Source organism: Musa acuminata, chromosome BXJ1-1, assembly GCF_036884655.1.
Source record: "Musa acuminata AAA Group cultivar baxijiao chromosome BXJ1-1, Cavendish_Baxijiao_AAA, whole genome shotgun sequence".
Lineage (NCBI taxonomy): Eukaryota > Viridiplantae > Streptophyta > Magnoliopsida > Zingiberales > Musaceae > Musa > Musa acuminata.
Window position 1 is genome coordinate 11,587,339 of NC_088327.1, and position 21,710 is coordinate 11,609,048.

Below are 21,710 nucleotides of genomic sequence, written 5' to 3' on the forward strand. Positions count from 1 at the left end.
TAATATAATAAATAAACATAAATATTTCAACATATTAAATTGAGTTTTTACACTAATTATTTTTAATGGTCTACAATGAGAGTTTTATAATAATAAAGTTCTTTGAGTATTTTTTGAATAAAAAAATCAATAATGGAACAATTACACAATTTTCAAAAAAATAATTAATAAAAACTTAATTAAATTAAATCTAAATTTACTGAGATTCTACAGATTGAGTATTTGTGATAATGAGAGACTCTATGGGAATATTTTTGGGAAAAAAATTAATATTTATGTAGTTAATAATATTGAAAATTTGAAAAGTCAGGACATTAGGTGGAAAGAAAATAAAAAATGAAGCGTTCTTGGGAAAAATAATATTTTTCTCTATGAATTCACCCTAATAATAATATGGTAAAGTTCCTTTACTAAATCCCAATGCAAATTGGTATCCATTAAAACCTTATATGTGACAAAATTATGTATATTTTTCTTGCAAAATTTGATATGTAACTATGCTAAAAACATTCAAAATATTACATATATGTGTAATATCTATGTCTTGTTAATTTTATGTTTTAATTAAGCATTAAAAGGTATTTATTTTTATTTTTGCTAAATTTATCCATAATTGTGATTAATAGTAGTGGGGACGCATTTGACTATCTTTGTGTGGGTTATAGTTGCATTTTATAGGCTGAAATTTTTGAGAAAAATATAGTTTCATGTGCATGTGTGTGAAGTCAAATTTTGAATCCTAAGTTGACATTGTTCTTGAATTCGTCACAGATCCAATGTCTATCTCTAATTGTTAAGCAAGACTTGGTGAGATAAAGAGTAATCAAGGAGTGTTATGGTAGATTAAGTCAAAGAGATATGTAGGTGATTTTATATAATGAATTCAAGTACGAGTTACTTAGCAAAACTATTAGGCAAAATCATCGATCATCATTAAATAGTGAAGGTGTATAGTGAATATTATCTAATAGTTGGGTTTCAAGAGCCAATTAGAAGGTTTCATGTCAATATTCAATCAAACAATTAAGAATCTAATAAGATTTAATCTCAATACTCAATCTTCTATAAACAATCTATGATCGTCGTATCATCAAAAGTCAAGTCATTCAACTCTTATATAAGGGGACATTCACTTCATTCTTTTTATGTCTTTTTATGAATTCTGATATCAAATCTTTTAGACTTTTTGAACTTTAGAACTCTTAGTCTTATATTAGGGGTAAAAAGATTCTTTAGAGCCATTGAAGAAACTCTTCCTCTCGGTGAGAAAGGTCGACATTTGATGACCAAAATTAAAATACTAAGTCAATATAGTGGTGCCTATCCACCCAAACCTCATTTAAATGATGCCTTTCCTCCTTTGAAAGTCTTTCCACCTTAAGACATTTTACCACTTTTAACTAGTCCAATTATGCTTGAAGTCGGTTGTCTCCCCTATATGACAATTCACCTTAGCTAGCTTATTTTGATGAATAGCTTATTCCCAAAGGAGGGTCACTATGTCGATCAAGATATCATGGGCTGAACCGAGCACCATGAGCATTAGGTGAGGCCCCTATAATCAAAATTGTAAGTGTTGGTGAAGTTTGATGTGAAAACTATATTACATGTGGACTTGGATACTTACCATGACCAACTACTTATAGTCTTCGTCGAGAAGGGACTTGATATCCTTTCCATATTTTTTTTTTATCAAACTAGAATGCATCATCTACTAATTCTACCGAATGATCTATAATGAAATCTCTCATGGGTGAAAATTTATTGAGAGCCCCCATGTTGATTGTAAGGGGCCCTTTCTGGGCTCAGGTTAGTAACTAAAGAATTCATATATGAACCATTCTCATTTGATAGGATAAAGGTTATATACAAATAAATGAGTCACGTCATAAGGCTAGCTTGAAGGAGGTGCCTGGTGACTTATCGTTGCCTCCCCTTGGAGGAGTCATGGAGATCCTACTCTACTCCATCTCGAGAACTAGGGCATTTGGTAATCCTCCTCCTCATACTCCCTTAAGAGGATTCTTAGTCCACTAGCCAATTGTCCAAGGACTAAGCCAAAGCTCACCTCTCCTTCTTCGACATGGACAAGTGGCCAATCTGAGGATTGGACGACACTTGCAACTACTCCCACAAATACTCCTATTATTGCCTCTCTGCTAACCAAGAGAAACCTCTCGACTTCTTCCTACCCCTCCTCTTGTTGATAGCATGGGAAAATATTCTAGTGAGATCTAAAATCGTAAAAACTAAATTAAAAATTATAAGAGTTAAGATTTAGAAATAAAGATGAGAAAGCCCCAATTACTCACTTTAAAGCATAAGATTAAGTTTGTTCTTTATAAACCACTACTTGTTTTGTCTAGTGGACAAAGCATTAGATAATTGGGTAAATTTTTTATTTTTAACTCCAGTCAACTTTTGGGGAGTATTAGCAAATTTTTAGATGGCCCATATAAGACTAAAATGCCACCCCTCATTTAAGAAATATATAAAAAAAATCTTCCAACCCTTATAGGAGCTCGAAACCGTCCATATCTTGCAACTATTTTAAGACAAATGAAAGTAATTTAAGCCTCTAAAGCATGTATTATAGTAGTGTCATATCTTGCAAATGAAAGTAATGTCAAGATCATAATATTCCGTAACAAATACATAAAATAGTGTCAAGAATTCAGTAAAATCTTTATATTTTAAAAACCTCGACAAAAGGAAATAAAGAGAGATCTAAAGCCTCATATCAAATGCATCTTAAGTGCAAAAATAATAATCCAATGTATATAACCAATTACTAAGTTAAGTAATTAAGTATTCATTACTACTATGACAACCAAAGTCGAATAAGCCAAATATAAAATTCTAAGCTCCGCCATCCAAAAGCGTCACCCTTAAAAGGGTGATCTCCCTCGTCGTAACAACTATGACATCTTCAAAGGAGGAGACATGGGACTACTAGTGACTGAAGGAGGGGTTGAGAGGTGATTGGTCTAAACTTGAAGAAGATCAAGAGGAAGAAGAAAAAATCTTTGACTTTTGAATATAGGGTTTGGGAGTCGACTAAGTATTCTAAAGCATAAAAATAAAAAAAAAGTTGAAACTCAAATTTCACAAGAGGTATGAAAAAAACAAAGATTGGACACCCCCCTTTAAAAGGATCGAGTGACCCTTGAATTCTTACACTTATCTCTTGGCTTGCTCATAGTCTAACTAAAAAGAAGATTGGTTATAGAAGATTGAGCATTGAGATTGCTATCTCCTTGGATCATTGATAGTTTGATTGAATCTCAACATAGAGTCCTCCGATTGACTCTTCAAAACTAACCATTAAGTAATGATCATGAATAGTTAGAAACTAAATCAAATTGGATCATGCAATCAAAATAATATGCTTGTAAAAAAACTAACCAAATAACCGAATCATCAGTGTCAATAATATAATATGGAACTGAAAGTGATAATAACCAATGATACATATGACATATAGAGCTATAAGGTATAGGTGATCCGATCAAGATGTAGTTAAATCCACTTATGAAATATCTCTTAATTATGATGTGATCAAATCTGACCATAAAGTATTACTAGACGATGACATGACTGAACTCAATCATAAATATACCTCTAGCGACTTGAGATCAATATAACCACTCATATAATATATAACGTGATCGAGTAGTATATTTTAAATAGATTATCATATCCGATCCTCAAGTGATAAGAGACTTCATGTGTATAAATAAACTGATGACAGACTATATCCCATTGTACATCTCATCAACTTAACAAGTAAACCAAATAATTATCCTACAGTGACATTGACCCGACGCAATACAAGCACAAAGACCCACTCAAATTTGCAAGTCAGTTGATAATCCTAGCAGTCAATATAAATTGCACATATTCACTATTCAATAATGGTTGATGATTTTACATAAGCATATCATGAATTAACTTTAACTTAAATTCAAAAGTTACACAAGCTCACTGTAAAAAGCCTCTTAAGTGCGTTTTTGAGTTCATTTAGAATAATACTCTTTGATTACTCTCGATCTCTTCAAACCTTTACTGACTTAATCATCCTATGAATATTTATTTGGCTCAATCCTCACATATCATCTTAGAATCATGACTTAGCAATATATATAACAAATCAGATACCAAAAAATATGAACACTATATTATATTATCTTATAATTAGGATAAAAATTAGAGTAATTATGTTAAATGATTCGAATTATTATATATTTAGTTAGATATAAAGAATATTTAAACAACGGAGTAGTTAATTGAGCCGCTCGAAATCGAACCGTCCAAGAACCGGGTTGAGACCGTGGTCCAATGAGCGGGGTAATTTAGTCCTTATCACCGGAAACGAAATCTTAGGGTTTTTCCGCGAGCGATAAGAAGCTTTGCCTCGACTTTCTTCCACGCTTCGCCGCCGTTGCTCCCAGATCAAGGCTCGGGTTCCCCCCCCCCCCCCCCCCCCCCCCCTTCTCTTCCTCTAGCCCTAACCCAAACCCCGATTGCGGCCATGGCTACGCGGGTGCTCTCTCAGAAGGAACAGGACATACAGATGATGCTCGCTGCCGCCGTCCACCTCGGCGCCAGGAACTGCGACTTCCAGATGGAGCGCTACGTCTACAAGCGACGAAACGACGGTAACCTCTCGATCCACTTTCTTTATTCTCTTTATGCCAGATCCGTCTTCCGAAGCATTTGGTGGTGCTTCCAGTTTATTCTTGTCTTGTTTCTGAAGTCCATTTCCCATTATGATGCTATATGTTAGATGCGAGTGGCAACGAACGAATTCAAAGAAACCATTTGAGTCGTTGTCGGAGGAAATTTATAGGCTTTATTTTGGAGTAAACATGATCGATCGCTATAAGTGATTGTGACTGTTATTCCATTTGTGAGAGGAAGGATTTGTTTGTCCGGGAAGAGATTGTTGTGGTGAAGTAAAGATGGGAACTTTTATGGTGTAGAACGTTGAGCTTGGTCCATAATATAGGAAAAATCATAGGTTTGCGGTGTGCTGGGCCTTGTGTGAAAAGTCTAAGGTTTCCAAGCAAATGGCATCTCATTTTTATGATGCGAAGATGTGCACTAATGGTGTTGGAGGCTTCCTGTTGTGGATTATGTTGGGTTTTGTTGAAAAAACAGGTAATCGAGGAGGGTGCTTAGCTATGTTATCATTATGAAGATGCAGGTAGAAAGCAATAAGGTGAGCGCAAGGGTCTCTATACACTGAAAATTACATCAAAGAATGCATATTGGTCCTGAACGAGGTGAATTGTTTCTTGAGAATGCCGTATCATATTTTTAGTCGTTGGTTACAGGTTGTATTGGTTCACATTTTATATGTAACCAACTAGTTTGACTGCTTTACAAATTTTCATTAACACAAATTATATTAATTACTTAGCATTATTTTATTCTCAAGAACTTGGAAAATGATCATTAGCAAATAACAAGGAAAGTAGTAAGCTGACTGTGATGGTTTGCATTCATAAATATGGAGTTCTTGTGAGTGGAACTGTTTTAGTATATTTTATTTATGTAGTGATTGCCATTCGGCATATGCAAGGTGGTTAGCAGTATGTCAATTCTGGCAAAGAAATGAAATTTTATAATGCCAAATGTACAACATTGAAACCCTTACCAGTAATCCTTTATTGTTTCTAGTGCTTTTGATACTCCAAAATATGACTAGTATTGATGGTCGAAACTAATTATGACTGAAGTAATGAGGTACCTTACTAAAAAAAAACTAATCAGCATTGATGAATTGATGAATTGATGAATTGAAAGGCCAGTTGGATCTGAATTAGGACTGCACTTTGTTGATCACATCACAACTGCACTTTGTTTATTCCTTTACTTTTATCTCTGTTTTCTTTTTGTTTTTTATTGTGAATCCGTTAACTTGTTTTTTATGGAACTAAGCGCCATGATGTACTTAGCTATGTTTCTCAAACCTTCATTTACTTAATCATTCAGGTGTCCACATCATCAACCTTGGCAAAACTTGGGAGAAGCTTCAGCTAGCTGCTAGGGTCATAGTTGCGATTGAGAACCCTCAGGATATCATTGTCCAATCTGCAAGGCCATATGGTCAGAGAGCTGTTTTGAAGTTTGCACAGTACACAGGTGCTCATCCTATTGCAGGGAGGCACACACCTGGAACCTTTACCAATCAGCTTCAGACATCCTTTAGTGAGCCTCGTCTTCTAATCCTTACTGATCCAAGAACTGATCACCAGGTAAAAAAAAGTCAGTGAAAGAAATTATTTTTTTCTGTTTGGCTAAAATAGATTAGTTAAGAATGCCTGATCCTTTCACAAACAGCCTATCAAGGAATCTGCTCTGGGAAACATTCCAACAATTTCCTTCTGTGATACGGACTCTCCCATGCGTTATGTTGACATCGGAATCCCTGCAAACAATAAAGGAAAGCACAGCATTGGCTGCCTCTTTTGGCTTTTAGCAAGGATGGTTCTGCAGATGCGTGGCACTATTCCTCTTGGGCGTAAATGGGAAGTAATGGTAAGGTTACATCATAGTAAGGCATTAATTGATTAACCACCCTTTTTAGGCTTTTGAAAAGTCATAATTCAGTTTGATACATGGTTCATTTGATTTTTACATTATTAAATGTATATTCTTGGCAGCCTTTGCAAAGAGTTGCATGGTGAACCATTTGTGTAAATCAGGAGCACAGTGAAGCACAGATCTTTTAAGCCATACATGCTCTTTTCTAGAATTGTCTTGTGTCCATCAATATAAGCTTTTAGAACACTCAAGAACTGGCTGCTTGCAGGGTCCCCTGGTTCCAATACAAGGAAAAAAGAAAGACTCATTAAACTACTGTGCCATTTTTGGTCTTTTTTTCCCATTGACAAATAAGTTGGACCTTTCTTAAATAACTATATTATTAATCTTTTATAAGTGAAGAAAGTAGTTTCTTTAAATAACTATTCAGCTTTGTAAATAAAGAATTATATAATTAAAAACATGGTTTTTTACTTTATTGTCTTGTCTGTTGTCTTTTGAGTATCTTCATTTGCAACTAAGCTGGGGCTTTGCAGGTTGATCTGTTCTTCTATAGAGATCCTGAGGAGGCCAAGGAACAGGCAGAAGAAGAGGCTCCAGTTGCTCCTGATTTTGGTGCAGTTCCTGATTATGGTGCTATGGTACCGAATGATCAATGGACCACAGAACAGTGGATGCCTGAAGTGGGAGCTGTACCTGCTGCTGTGCCTCCAGTTGCTGGGGTTGAGTGGACTGCTGGTCAAGGTTAGTTGAAGTGGCCATATGGTGATATATATTGTTTTATTTCTGTTTATACACTATGATGCCATCTTGATGTTAGTCTCAGTTACACCAATCCCGAAATAAAAAAAAAAGTGAATTCCATGAGATTATGCTAATATTCTGTCCTAACAAGACATAGGTTAATGATATTTCATATTTACCCTCTGAATTATTTGTTCAAGCTTAAGAAGAATATGTGCAATTATTTGCTTTTAACAGTATATCTCACTTTTAAGATTCACATTTGTGCAGAATATGTTAATTGTTTACTTATTTATTATGAAAAGCTTAACGAATTATATCTGCGACGAATATTTTATGTGCATTCTAGTAACTACGTTCTTGATGGCAATCTACACATTGAGCCATATAAAGAACATCTTAACTTGTGCAATTCCTTGTGCTCCAAGGATCATGTGTAACATATTTTGGTTTTTCTGTGAACAGCACCTGTAGCTGCAGATGGATGGGATGCAGCTGCAGCTCCAGCTCCAGTTCCACCTCCACCTCCACCTCCACCGGTGGATGTTGTTGCTGCTCCTGCTGGTGTTCCATCTGGTTGGGAGGCTGATCAACCTACTACTGCTCCCTCAGGTTGGGAGTAACCGAAGGCCAATATGCCTGTGGCAACTCACGAGTGCGTCGATTAGTTTTTATCTAGGCAGCACATTGGTGCTTCTATCATGCTTTTGTTTACTATCTGACTATTTAGCTCTGAAACAAGTCCTATCCGCCTATTATTTTTCTCCTTTTTGTTCTTTTTCCTTGATGTCTTAGAACCATGACTATAAATTTGATGCATTACCTCATTTTCATCTTTATCTTCTATTTCATTGTCATTATGGATTTATGTATCTTGGAGTATGAAAGCTTGCTATACACAATTAGTAATGGATGTCAATTATATTCATTGCTAATTTTAGGACTCAACTTCCCTGATCATGAGATGCTAAATGCAAACTTTTTCTCATCGTCCGAGTGATGCTAAACTCAAACAAGACGGATTTGTTTGAAAGCTCTACTAAAACCCATTGCAGAGAAGGAAATCATCTGTCACAGCAAGACTTTTTATTTCATGTTGGCACATATCAACAATCTACTTTAAGATAGTATATCACAGGAGCTTACTGCCATAGAAATTTCATGTTCAATACTAGTACTAATTCATGCAACAGTTTTTGTCAACATATGTACATGCTCCAATGGAGTTGGGGCTTATTGACATCAATACCAGTGCCTTTTCCTCTGCAGAGCAAATTGAGTATCTGGTCATCTAGAACAGAGTGTCCCTACCCAAGCAAGCCATTCTTCTAAGTTAGCAAAATATTGTCCAAGATTGGCAAATCTACCCATCAAACGCATCTCCCTGTAATACACAATATGCATTAACAATTATGGCAACAAAATTATGTTATACAATGTTATTATTTTCGTGTGGAGACCTGTGTTGATCAAAGTACATGACTATCCTTTTCACCCACAATAAGATCATGAAGCCATCAAGGAAGAGAATGAAATCAATTTAGGACACCCTCTTCTTAACCTGATTTTGATACAAGCAATGCACTTTATGTGCTTGTCATGATTCCAATGCATCAAGTCAATCACAATTGCCCACTCAATTATTTTTACCAGTGTGTGTCTATGCTAACATCAGTGGTTATGTATTGAAGCCTGAAATCCACTATCAGATTCCATGTAGATGAGAATTCTATCACTGTTCTTCAACCACTAGCTGCACAAGAAAGAAAACAAGATCCATATATATGCACATACAAGGCTTCAAGGTTGTTTATCTGTCATTAAAAATTAGATTTCATGAGTTGAAACTGCACAGCTCATAGCTTTTGCAGCTAGCAGGATCAAATGTCACTTTCATATACTATTTAAATTACTTTACAGCTTAGGTTTTTTTTTTTTTTCTTTTTTCACCTGAATGTATGTAGAATGACCAAAGTACTACTACTCTTTACTGGATTGATGAACTTACATAGAGTAAAACATTGTCCAGTTTAAATTGACTAGCCCTAGGTTATTATGACAAGTCATTGACTTCATGCATACTTTTTTCTATGATATAAAAACTATTTTCCTCTCAGAAACATGATGGCAACATTCACAGTTACTCCTGTGAAAAAAAAATAAAGGTCATCCACAACATGCAAAAGAATAGAATGATCTCAAGTAGCTCACCTGGAAGATGATAAATCACTACCATTGAGGGGCATGGTTGAAGGCAGTTCTGAGATCACATGATTGCTTGTTGTAGCATCACAAACAGATGCATATGTGTGGACTTCATGTTGGATGCTGCTATCTGATAGGAATCTTTTTAACAATGGTCTGAAATGAGAAGTAGCAAGTAATTACAACTCTTGTCTCTAAAAAAAATTGAAGAGCCTCATTTCCATACATGAAGGTGAAAAGAAAAAAGTAGCATGATGCATTATTAGCTATCTATTGTTATTTGAATAATCAGTAGTGTCCAAACATGCTTAACAAAAAAAAAAAAATTACACATACATTCCTGACCAAATATTTGAGAAGTTGAAGATGATGATTTATTTGTAAATGTTTACCTACCAATTAATATGAATTCCTGGATGATGCAATCCAATCAAGGTCAAGAAATCTCAAGTTTGATGAACTTATTAGTGTCTACCTATTGTCCAGAAGAAAGAGCATTGTACTGTTTGTGTTTAGGAAGACATGGGACCAACAAGTAATCTTAAATTTCTTGGGAAAGTTAGACAAAGATCTACTGAATAGAATAAAAGTAAAAGAAATTTAAAGTTTTATTTAATTAGATTACAGTTACTATGGTGTTGATTTCTTAGTTTAGATAGAACAACACAATGAGCAGTGCTTATGCATTGATCTGCAGAAACATTATCAGAGGAAGAACAGCTTCTAATTGCACAAAGATTGAGCAATCTGAAGTAGCTCACCTAGAATATGGCATGTCAGTCTCATCTAGATCCATATATGAAAGCAGCTCTGAGATCACATTTCTTCTTGTCCTTACATCAGTATTAGATTCATCTTTGTTGACTTCACATGTGACATTGCCAACTGATAGGGATTTTCTGAAATGTGATCTGAAATGGAAAGCTGCAATGTTAGCCAGAATTCTAGTCTTGCAAATGAAAGGCAAATCAATCAATGAACACACTCCTGTCTACTATGTTAGCTACTAGTGGAACTGCTGTGAAGAAGAAAGATGAAGTTACCTCCCTACATCATGATGCTGATCTGAATCCAATTCACAAAGCTCTGGTTTATCCTGCCAGGGTACAATGTGCCCTAGGAACCTGCATCAAGAAGTAAGTTTACAGAAGAAAAAAAAATGTTTATTCATAGGAAAAAAAAATGTTGCAGCCTACAAGTTGATGGCCTCCTGTTTCCTGGCATCCATGAAGGCATGGCTATAATATCTTTGAAGATTCCTCTGTAACCCTGGCCATAGTGTTAATGGCACCCATCTGCCATTGTTCTTGTAAGGTATCTGTGTCAAGAGCAATTAAGTTCATAGAAGATAATGCTACTTGCACATAAATATGAACTCTGCAAGTGGAAATACCTTGTCATGAGCTGCAGAACCAACATATTGCAGAGCAAGTCTGTCTCCCATTTCGCGATAAAAGTTCATCAGATCATCAGCCAATGGGTCTTCTAGATCAACCTCTGGGACATCTTTAATCCCCAGTGCATGCAGCTGATGACCAAGAGCAGTCAATCCATATGCAATCTGAGCAGCATTGGTGCGATCCAAGCAGTCTATGCAATTTGTTCTGAGGACACCTTTCTGTCTCCTCTGTGGTGTAGCCAAGCCATTCCCATCCTGTTGGGTTCTGCGTGAAGAAGACGCACTCTGCGAGATATCAGAGCTCTGTTCGGAGCCGTCGTTCCTGTAGCATGTCGCAGTATAAGGAATCGTGGCATTACGAGGATGTCACAAGACATGTCGAGGTTGGGAATTATAGTGCGTACAGAAGGCTGAGCCAGTTGAGAGCATCATCCATGGTTGGCGTTCGTCGACAGTGAAAGAAGCCGGTTAGATCCATTGCGCATGCTGCCACTTTGCACAACAATGCCAATGCTTCTGTGCTTCTTCTGCAACAATTTCATCGACTTGGATCAGAAGAGATCGAGAACAGAGCACAGTGGAAGCAAAGCCACCACATACCTTCGACAGATACTTTGCAAGTCCCAGTGGAAGTATATCAACCGATCCGATTCCGGCAAATCCTTGTTTATATGATTTATTGCATCTACAAGCTTTTCGGTGAGCAATGATTCTCGAGGTTTCTTCTCTTGCTTCTGGATGGATCACAAAAAGATCACTACATGTCCTAAAAGATCAGTTCTTGATAGATTGCTACCTTGATCATGTTCAAGACGATGATGGGGTTCTCGTATCTGTTCACAAGGTTCTCAAAATGAAGCCGTGTCGCCTCGAAGTTATCGTCCTTCTTCTCCACTGAAACAAGGAGGAACATCTCGTTAACGATCGGTCTCCGAAGTGCACTACTCACTGCAACTTACAGATGATATCGGGCTTAAATCCTAGTCTTCGAGTTCCCTGAGACCAGAACAGAGGTATGGATCCTCTGTTCTGCACAACAGATGTTATTTCTCTGGAAATCTCATCGGGTTGATCGCAGAATACAATTTGTTCCGTCTCAACATCATTAGCCACTCTTCCTTTCTCGTCGACACCGCGTCTCAGGTACCTGTGATCAGCATAGGCACTGTCAAGCACTTCATGGAAGATCCACCGTGCAAGAGAAGATTTACCGGTAACCTGGTGCCAGCAAAATGTCGAGATCGTCGGGCAATGAGAGTGAATGTGAAATCTTTGCCGGCATGAGAAAGTTTGCCCTGAACAAGCCATGAAAAGATCAAGTCTTGAGAGCAGAGTCGAACCAAGCTTTCCAGACCTTACCTGCTTGAAAGATCCATGTACCAATGCAACAGTCCACGCGGTGTTCTTGAGATGATTGCGGATACCGCAACTCAAGAACTCGTTCCAGACGAACATGGTCTCATATAGAGCTTCCTCTGGCACACCATCACACATGTTCTTCTGAAGACTGCACATTATGTTGTAGGAGTAACTGAAGAAGAAGTCCTTTGTCAGATCCACTGCACGTAACAGCCTCTTGTATCTGCACATAGATCACCAAAACAAGATTGGTGTCTCTAAGACAAATGATATGAATGGATTGGGACTGATCATTTCTTATCTCCGTTAGAAATCCCATGAAGGGATCGACAGTAACCTGTATTCAGCCCCAACAAAGGGCAGGTAGGAGCTTTGAGCAGAATCTGAAAGTGAAATCATTTGGCTTCTGGTGACAGCATAGATGGCATGGCCACAGATGGCACCAATCTTCTTCCTCCCAGTGATGAGCAACATGTAGTAAGGGCCCAAGAACTTGACAAACCCTGCAAATGAAATATATGCATGAATCTGAACTCTATCATGCTTTTTCCATGAGATCGAGGCTGCACATACCAACAATCCCATAGCACACAGTGATCTTGTTGAGTCCACCAGTTACATTGTTCTCATGATCTAATTGCTCCAGCAAACATTTGCAGTCACTTTTCGAGTATGTGATGGGATCCTCATAGATGTTCAACTCAGAAGGTTGCGACCTATCAATCTTCAGAACTCTCCACTGTTTCCTGCTTTCATCGCTTCCGACTACAAAAAACATCTACAGCACAATGGGACATCCAACACACGTATTAAATTGAATCGATCTCAAGAACTCTGCAAAATCTGCCTGAAGCAGAATCCTTCACGCAACAATGCAAGAACGTAGGAAACAAAGAATCGATGGTGAGAAGTAGCAGAAGAGGATAACATAGATCCTAACCACTTCAAACAACACAAGATCTTCCCACCCGGGATAAAAAGATCCAATCTTGGACGTAAGATCAACCACTCACCGATCGAGCCGCATACAGAGTGAAGTTCTGGAGGCGCCCGCGGCCGCGGCCGCCGCCGGCGACGGCATCAGCTTCCTCCACCGCTGCCATGCGACAACCCCACGTCTCGCCCTCCGCGGCCGGTCGATACCGAACCGAAGGAAAATGACAAGCGACAGGACTAATCCGCCATGAAAAGGTCTGCTCTCGAGAGCAAACAAGGGAGCGAAGAGGTATTGATCATAGAACAACAATGGAGATGCCTTCTTCGTTCTCGCCACCACCCGATTTGGAGGAGGGGGGAGCGTCCGGAAGCAGAACTCGTGCGACAGTTGAAATCGCGAGCTCCGCGGAGCAACAAAGAAGATTACGGCGGAATCCCTGTCAGATTCTCGTCGGTCAAATTTACAGATACGGTCTTCCATATTTATAGATACCTATGAAACCAAAAAGACGGTTTTACATATATATCCTTTTAAAATTTACAAATATTACATTTACCCTTATAAATTTATGGTAATAAAAAAAAATGTCACGTATACATACTTCAAATGTTAAGGCTTTTCAAATATATATTTCTCTCTGTACATAGATAATTGTAGTTAACATTATCTAATTTATGTTAGAAATATTTAAATATCTAAAATGTGCATATTTACCCTAAACTATTTAAATATCCCTAAGAAATCAAAAATATAAAAAAAATTTCATATGCTATTTTATTTAAAATTTTAAAATATCATATTTACCCTTATAAATTTTAATATAATATGCATATCTTTCATGATAAAAAATCCTTCACATATATCCTTTCGAATACTAAGATATTTCACATAGCTAATTGTAGTTAATGTTATCTAACTTCAATTAGAAATATTTAGAAATATATAAAATATTTTTAATCACCTTTATAAATTTACCCCTAAATATTTAAATTTCAATAAGAATCTAACTATCTAAAAATAGCATCTTTACCTTTATAAATTGCGCGTGCACACACACACATATATATGGCTGATCTAATTGTGGATCATGATATCTCAATCCTAAACTTGAAGTATCAAAAGGAAGCCAGAAATGCAAAGCAAATAGCATTCATGTTCTAAAATTTGTCATATATCGACATACAGTAATTTGGATCAACCAACAAAGTATAGCTCATGTTGAGTGAGAGAACAAGTTTTTCTGGTGCGTAAACTGTATCAATTGACAACAGCAAATTAGTTGAACAATTTCTGAGGAAACATGTACATGTCTGCAAGCAGATGCTAAATTCTTTTCTTCACCTGGAAATGCTCTTCACCATTTTAGAGGAAGGACCTTCCAGTCGAATGTGGTATTCAGAGGATTCTGCAACCTGAGAGCCTCAAAAGCTCAGAATTGAAAGAAACATCAATCACGATTTTTTTCGTACTTCCAGTGCCGATGCAGCTGATTCGACATGTTCAAGTAAGCAGACATAGATCTTTTGTTTCAACCGATCGATGGTCCCGAGTAATCCATCTGCTTCAGTGCCTGCATCTTTTCGAAGTTGATCTAACCAGGTACTTGCATCCTTGAGCTGTGAAAGTGTTACAGCAATCAGTTCATCAGATTCCTTGGAGTGCCCTCCACTACGATCCTTCACACCCTTCTTCGTTCGAGACTCTGCATAGAAGCCACTGTTAAGAGCATTTTCCAAGAAACTCAAGAACCATGACCGTGATTCCTGTCGGAGATTGGTCCTTAGTTCTTGGATCTCCTTCAAGCCATCCCCTCTTGACCATGTTATCTTTTCATTTCCGCAGGATGCCTCTGCAGGGTTTGGAGCATTTAGAACCCTTCTACTGTTAGGCAATGCAGTTTTCATAATCAGCTTCTCTCCTTGAGCCAGTTGCTTGGGTATCCCAGTCAAGTTATCTTTCTGAATGGCTATGTTTGGCTGATCTAAGAGCTGATGTAGTGAAAAGAACTTTGCCAGAGAGACATGGAGCTTCTCCTCCATAGATGACTTGCGTAGATCTGCAAATATGCTGAAAACCAGAAGCATGACTTTTTTAGCTCAGAAAAAGGGCAGGATGACAACAGACAGGAAGTGGAAAAAGGATAATCAAACTTGAATTAGTTCAATAATAGGCTATCCATTTCTCAACAGATGAATATCCTATCATTTGAAAATGTGAATTTATGTGAAACCATATAGCAGGTGATGCCCAAGGTTTCCTGGCCTCATTTATAGATTTCATTCATTTAGTTTTTCTAATGAAATTAACTTAATTAAGAAAACCACAAACGTGTTCCATTTGGAAATTTATAACACTCCATGCACAATCATTCATACCCACCATTTTTATTTGATTTCATCATTTAGCAGAATCCACATATTTCATACAGAGGTTAGAACATTGAGGGGCTGCATATGCTCATGCAAATCTTTATAGGGGAGACAACCATAGTTATAGATCTAAGCATTAGAACCTCGTGTTGGATGATACAGAAAGAAGTTTTCAACTTTTATGATGGGACTGAAGTTATCATATCTGTTGCACATACCATGTAACCTTGCAATCAATACTCTAAGTTCTTCTAGAAACATTTTTCCACGAGCGAGAAAGCTAACAGCATAGCAAGTTTGTGCTTAAATTAACAAGAATGCATCACTTACTTAAGTACAACATGAAAAACTAAGTAGAGATGGTTGTTCCATCAAAATCTAAGCTAAGAAATGTGCTTCACTAGGGTTGTGATAATTCATTCAGAATTTAGACCAAAAAATTAACCATTTTATCCCAATAATTGAGCTTGCCCAGCTAAGAGAGCCATCTGTGATTCCCCTAAACTTTAAAATACCCTGGATTTATCTACTGGGACAAAAACCTAAGTACTCATAGGAGAAACCACATTATCAGTTACAGAAGAATAAAACAATGATTAACAACAACCTCAGCTCCCTTGGGAAACCAGCATCAAGAGTATTTAAGATGGAAGATGCATAAAAAGTTTGATTGGCTCAAAGTTTTAATAACTGTGATAATATGAAGAAAAAAATATGACAAATATTTTCAATAACATACTCACCTAAGGCCTTTAACAAGAGCTGCAGCTGTAGCCGCTTCTCGTTGGGCCTCAGCTGCTACTAGAAAAGCTATTTCTTTTCTTTTAACCATTCCCTATTTAGAGAACAATTAAGAAGTAAGTGGAGGGTACACGCACATGATATAGAACTCATAGTGATAATGTAGAACAAAAGATGTAGATCAAGCAACTTTAATTTCATGACAGAAAAACTAGATTACACTTGAGGAGAAATTGCAATGGAAACATCTAAGAGGCGAGACTGACACCAACAAAGAACCGAAGGAAAGATATACATGTACCAGAGCATTGAAGACAAGGGGCCTAGATGTGAGAATAAACGAACTTTTGCAAAAGATAGAAAAACAGATATCACTCATAAGAAATTGCTTTAAGAGAAAGATTTGTCCATGCTCTAAGTATATCCCACTAGCATGTTGATAAGACACTTCCATGTTTAAAATTCAGGGTGTCAACTACCAAAACATGGCATAAGAACAGTCAACAAAGGTATGTTTTAGCATGATTTAACATAAATCTCCATGTCTAACTGAACATTTAATGGTTGTTCAAACATTAAGAACAAAAGAAAATTAGATTGTCGATATGAGTTCCTTTTCATTTTTTGGACTTTCCAACTATCAAAATTTGCTAATTACTCATACATGTATTGATGGAAGAGTTCCTTGTCTTAGATTAGACTGCTTTCTTATAAACTTATACGCCAACTAGAACTCTCTGAAAGTGATATATGATACTGTCAATTACCTTCCCAGGGTTGATTAGGCTGGCAGGAAGAGAGTCCCATGGGATGGCATCCGCAACTCTTCTTTTATTGCTGCTCAATGAAGAGGACATGGTGTTGGAAGATGACATCTTCTTTATAATAGGATTAGATTTGACAGACATGTTCTTCAGAGGTTTTGCATCATCTTTAAGGGTAGCAACATAATTTTCCTGCTTTTCATTGACTGTTTTGTTCTGAATACATGGAATTGTAGGTTTCGGCTGCAATACTAGCACCAAGAACAACCATCAATGATCTAAAGAGAAATTCTATATACTAATTTACACATTGAAACTTCACTGCCATAGAGATTGACTTGTCCATATTGAATAATGACACAGCTCTTTCATAAAGATAGATAATAGGGAGATTATGATAACTCTTGTGATACTAACAATGACTAGCTGTCATTCAGAGAGAGAAATTGAGAGAGAGAGAAAGAGAGAGAGAGAGAGAGAGAGAGAGAGAGAGAGAGAGAGAGAGATTAGCTAGGTAATGCCATGAGGATTTTCAGGGCCTGTCTATCTTTATCAGCTACTAGTAAGTCATGAGCATAATATAATAATAGATCTCTATATACTTTCATGTGAAGATGTGTTTGCTTGAATGCTTACCCTGACGTTTAGTCTCGTGCTTGACTCTGGAAGGAATAGTCTTCTTCTCTGGTTCAATAACACTACTATTTTCTTCAATTTTATCATTAATAGAATAAGATTCTGAACCAGAACTTTTCACATTACTCCTTAAAACACCTTGCATGTATCGAGAAGCAACCACATTCTTCTCTTCTTTGATGTCTACTCTATGTTTTGGGCTCTCTTTTTCCCCTTCAAATAATTCATATGACCTGGAAGTGTTCTTTAAATGATCGGCTGTATCTGAAGCGTCAGAAAATACCAACATATTCATTAGATCCTTTGGATTCCCAATGCACGGGTTCCTTCCAGGCACAGGTCGCACACCAACAAGGACTGGAACTGGGGTTCCAGCCTCAACTTTGTCAATGTAGATGAATTGCCCAAGTTGAAGCTTGTTCATTAAGATCAGGTCATTGTCATCTTTAGATAATGAAACATATGTGGAATGCGAAGAATCAGAGACCTTTATGAAGAAACCATGGTCTGGCCAAAGCTCTGAGCCAGTCAAAGCAGGCACAATGCTGATTACTTGAAGAAGAACTGACCGGTATTCTCCACATATTTTTATGTCAGTATTTAAGTTCTTGAGAAGCTTTATTAGTACCCCTGGAGTAAGAGATGCCATGTTCCTCCTCCCCTTCTAACCTTTAGATATGTCTGAACTCTGAAGTGACAACAACTGTGCAAAGAACAGAGAATAACATGAAACACACATTAAGTAATATCAAGGAAATAAAAGTGAAAATACATTCTTCAATTTTTTTTTTTAAATCAAACAATCAATTATTGAAAGGAAACAGAATGTTTTGTATAGGAAATTAATAGTAAGAAATAACTTGCATAGAAGATAAAACTAGTTACATTACATATCAATGTGGTTAGAGCACACCACATAAAATTCAAGAGTTTGCTTTCTTCTAAAAAAATAATAACTAGAGCTTTATGACTCATTGTCAAACTTGCATCTCCTAAGATAATGGCAAGTTTCTAACCACAACAAATATAAACACAAGGAATTTTGTTAAAGCCTGCAAGATAAAGCATCAGATTGTGAATCATCAAATACTACTTACAATCAAACACCATCGGGTATAAATATGTGCTGCACTTATTCTCTACACAGATAAAGAATATTACTCTCGGATGACAATTTGTAAGTCATCAAACACCACTTACAAATCTGTCACAAGTACACCCAGGATCAACTTGTGCTCACTGAACCACTCCCATTATAATGTTTCACTATACTTTGTTTTGAGGTAGTTGTCTGCTATGGTTCCTCCTGTTTATATCATCAGAGTACAAAATAAATCCATAAGGGATGAGCATCAGATTGATTAAGGCTATTCTAATATTGTACAGCTGCATACAGATCTCATTCTTTTCCTATTTTATTCACCAAAGTCAACTAGTTATGTTCCACAAATCCAAAACTAAAAGAAGAATCATATTGATTTTCATAAAGAAACAGATGGCCTTGATATATTTTATGGGTCAACCCTTCTGTTTTTCTTTTTTAAAGAAACGAAACTAAATAATTTAAATCTCAAAACCTTATCCTCAAGTTGCAAAATGAGTTAGTTTTAGACCTGTCAATATCTTTCAGTACTATTTAAACTAGTTCACAGAGAGAACAAGCTAGAGCATAAATTATTGAAAGGTGTACCATTCTCTCATCATACCAGTGTCTAATATTGGAAATGGTCCATAGAGAAAATTCAGCAGGTTTTTACTTGCTACAGGCATAATACCACTGATACAGATGTAAATCTTTCACTTGGTAGATCTGTATTGAAAGGTCTTCATGTTGGTATCATATACAACAGGAATATGAAAGGTAGTGCCCTTCTGGGTCAAAGAAAATACTAGTGGAACTTACCCCCAAAAAAATGTTTGTGAAAAGTTCAACTGCAGACGGAGAAGAAAAAAAGCAGAGCCCTATACTACCCACCTGAATTTGAAATCCAACTGCAGTAATGCATTTAGTCAAACTTTTCGAGGGTAATCAGCAACCACAGATAATTGTTGAGAAGCAAACATTGTTAAACCAAATATATAGACGATTCAAGGTCTGTTTCTTTTTTCTCTGCCCCATTTGATATTTATCTTTTAATAAACCATGTAGGCCATCTTGCCCACCATATAACCAAAATAAATGATAAATTGTTGCCAAAATGAGACTTTAGTGCCCTCTTGGACAATCGGTGAAATGCTTCAACACTAAATCAAATGAAAAAAATCACAAAGATGGCCTAAACTTTAAAGCCAGAGTAAGAAACACCAAAGAGAATTCACAGCAAGGAGCATTTGAGCTTAAAAATACATTATATCTTCGCACGATTCATGTCAAACAGACTTATCCAAACACCAAGATGCAAAACTAAGAAGCGACTAGAACCAAATAAGAAGAACATGAATAGCCATTGGTTCTGAATTGTGGAAGATAATAGAACCCATTGGTTCTGAATTGAATGCAGGCATCTTTTCACTAAGGAGATTAATCCATCGACCAATCAACAGAAGCAAAATAACAAATTTGATCACGAAGCAAATAACTTACTGCAGATTCCTGCAAAACAACACATGCATGGGCAATTACAAGCATACACAGTTGAATTGTACGGACTCATCTGTACAAAAGCATGATGGAAGTCCTGTACAATCAAACATTTAACGACAGAAAAAAGGGAGAAAAAACAGATCTTGAATGCATCAACCATGATATCAATTGTAGCATTTAGTTTGAGATGAAGAAACAGAAGCAAAAGAACAAATACGAGCATGCACACCTGCTTTATCACATGCATCGACAACTAGAACAGCAGAAAGCTGAATCATACTGACTCATGCAGACCAAAACATAATGAATAGCTCCTGTGCAATCGAGAAAAGGAGAAGAAACAAGCCTTAGATGCGCACCTGCCAAGGAAGAACAGGGAGCAGGGAGCTTTTGGGGCTCTAACCCATGGAAGACCGCTTAAGAAAACAATTGGTACGCGACGCTTTGGCTCGCGCGGCAAGGGGAGTTCTCCCGTGCCTTTCAAGCGAGATTTGACCCCCGGACGAGGCCCATCTCACCATAAGCGGTGAGGCCACGAGGATGCGCAACATCTGCCGTGACGGAAGGTGGGAGATGAGGCGGTTGTGGAGTCCCCGTCGCCACGGAATCATTCAGGGCGGGTCTCTGTCTTGCTTTGCGGTGGGTGGGTTACTGCAGCTCAAAGATTTGGTGTGGGGTTGTCGTCATGAATGGTGGAAGGACGTGCTGCATTAATTGACTTCGTAATTTATTTGAGTTGATGGCGCTCCATTCTTCTCTATTGAGGATAAAAACCTGCAGTCACAGAAAGGATAAGACAGACGTAACAAGGAAGAAGAGAGAACAGATCGCGTAATGGAGTGCACAACTACAGGCGTCAAGTGGAATGCAGTTTAATGTATTCATTCCATTGATTAGACTAGATGGAAGCTTTCTCGGAAGTCAAAATGATCGAAGAGAAGACGTAGTGGAAGAATGGAAGGCAGATGAACAGGCGAAACAGGAATTCGATGCCTGTTTGGTTCAATGATGGAAAAGCCCAGGTAAATACTTCGATGAGATCTACAAATTCTCTTCTTTTTCTCTCTAAAGAAGATAGAATAGGTGATCGACACCGAAGAACGTAGGCAGGAGAAGTATCAGACCCCTCATCAGAACCATAATTTCAATGACGAGATGAGTAGCTCGGCCTCCGATCGATTAACCAGAACGATGCATCGATCACGGTCGATGGCCACGGGAGGTGTTCGGGGCCGCACCTGCTCCTGTACTCCGGCATCCACGCTGAGCCGTTCCTCGACCACCGGCCAAAGGTGTGCACCGAAGGTGTTCGGAGAAAGAACTCGAGCGCCAAAATAGGCTTGTTCATGGACTTACAATGAGGCCTACTTGGCGAAGAGTAACCCAAGAACTGTTTCTTGTAAAGAGACACACAACCTCCTAA

General features: G+C 37.4%; 4 protein-coding genes and 1 long non-coding RNA gene across 8 annotated transcripts; 1 reads left to right on the top strand and 4 right to left on the bottom strand.

Annotated features, from left to right (window-relative positions):
• The first annotated feature begins 4,479 nt into the window (after window positions 1–4,479).
• On the top strand, window positions 4,480–8,132 carry LOC135673597 (small ribosomal subunit protein uS2y-like). Its single transcript, XM_065182670.1, has 5 exons — window positions 4,480–4,658; window positions 5,998–6,260; window positions 6,346–6,543; window positions 7,086–7,293; window positions 7,759–8,132. Exons 1-5 carry the CDS (start codon window positions 4,532–4,534, stop codon window positions 7,914–7,916), a joined length of 954 nt encoding a protein of 317 aa, XP_065038742.1. The 5' UTR covers window positions 4,480–4,531; the 3' UTR covers window positions 7,917–8,132.
• Window positions 8,133–8,330: 198 nt separating this feature from the next.
• On the bottom strand, window positions 8,331–10,497 carry LOC135680653 (uncharacterized). The gene is made up of 3 exons (XR_010515499.1): window positions 10,260–10,497; window positions 9,505–9,654; window positions 8,331–8,677 (listed from the first exon to the last, which is right to left on the bottom strand). It is a non-coding gene; the product is annotated as an uncharacterized LOC135680653 (long non-coding RNA).
• A 40-nt stretch (window positions 10,498–10,537) lies between these two features.
• LOC135679183 (phosphoinositide phosphatase SAC3-like) lies at window positions 10,538–13,619 on the bottom strand. Its single transcript, XM_065192668.1, has 8 exons — window positions 13,270–13,619; window positions 12,830–13,034; window positions 11,694–12,759; window positions 11,498–11,631; window positions 11,302–11,424; window positions 10,892–11,219; window positions 10,695–10,816; window positions 10,538–10,622 (listed from the first exon to the last, which is right to left on the bottom strand). The coding sequence occupies exons 3-8, from the start codon at window positions 11,808–11,810 to the stop codon at window positions 10,538–10,540; spliced, it is 909 nt and encodes a 302-aa protein (XP_065048740.1). The 5' UTR covers window positions 11,811–12,759; window positions 12,830–13,034; window positions 13,270–13,619.
• On the bottom strand, window positions 11,843–13,359 carry LOC135679192 (phosphoinositide phosphatase SAC2-like). Its single transcript, XM_065192678.1, has 6 exons — window positions 13,270–13,359; window positions 12,830–13,034; window positions 12,594–12,759; window positions 12,257–12,479; window positions 12,116–12,192; window positions 11,843–12,044 (listed from the first exon to the last, which is right to left on the bottom strand). Exons 1-6 carry the CDS (start codon window positions 13,357–13,359, stop codon window positions 11,843–11,845), a joined length of 963 nt encoding a protein of 320 aa, XP_065048750.1.
• A 707-nt stretch (window positions 13,620–14,326) lies between the features above and the next one.
• Window positions 14,327–21,674, bottom strand: LOC135584902 (uncharacterized). 4 transcript variants are annotated; one of them, XM_065182711.1, is made up of 6 exons: window positions 21,526–21,674; window positions 20,647–21,061; window positions 17,704–18,406; window positions 17,071–17,318; window positions 16,306–16,397; window positions 14,327–15,260 (listed from the first exon to the last, which is right to left on the bottom strand). In XM_065182711.1, the coding sequence occupies exons 3-6, from the start codon at window positions 18,350–18,352 to the stop codon at window positions 14,645–14,647; spliced, it is 1,605 nt and encodes a 534-aa protein (XP_065038783.1). In that variant the 5' UTR covers window positions 18,353–18,406; window positions 20,647–21,061; window positions 21,526–21,674; the 3' UTR covers window positions 14,327–14,644. The 4 variants fall into 4 exon arrangements, with proteins under 4 accessions (XP_065038783.1, XP_065038808.1, XP_065038793.1 ...); XM_065182736.1 differs by having other exon boundaries at window positions 20,517–21,061; XM_065182721.1 differs by lacking the exon at window positions 21,526–21,674 and adding an exon at window positions 18,904–19,009.
• Window positions 21,675–21,710: the final 36 nt, after the last annotated feature.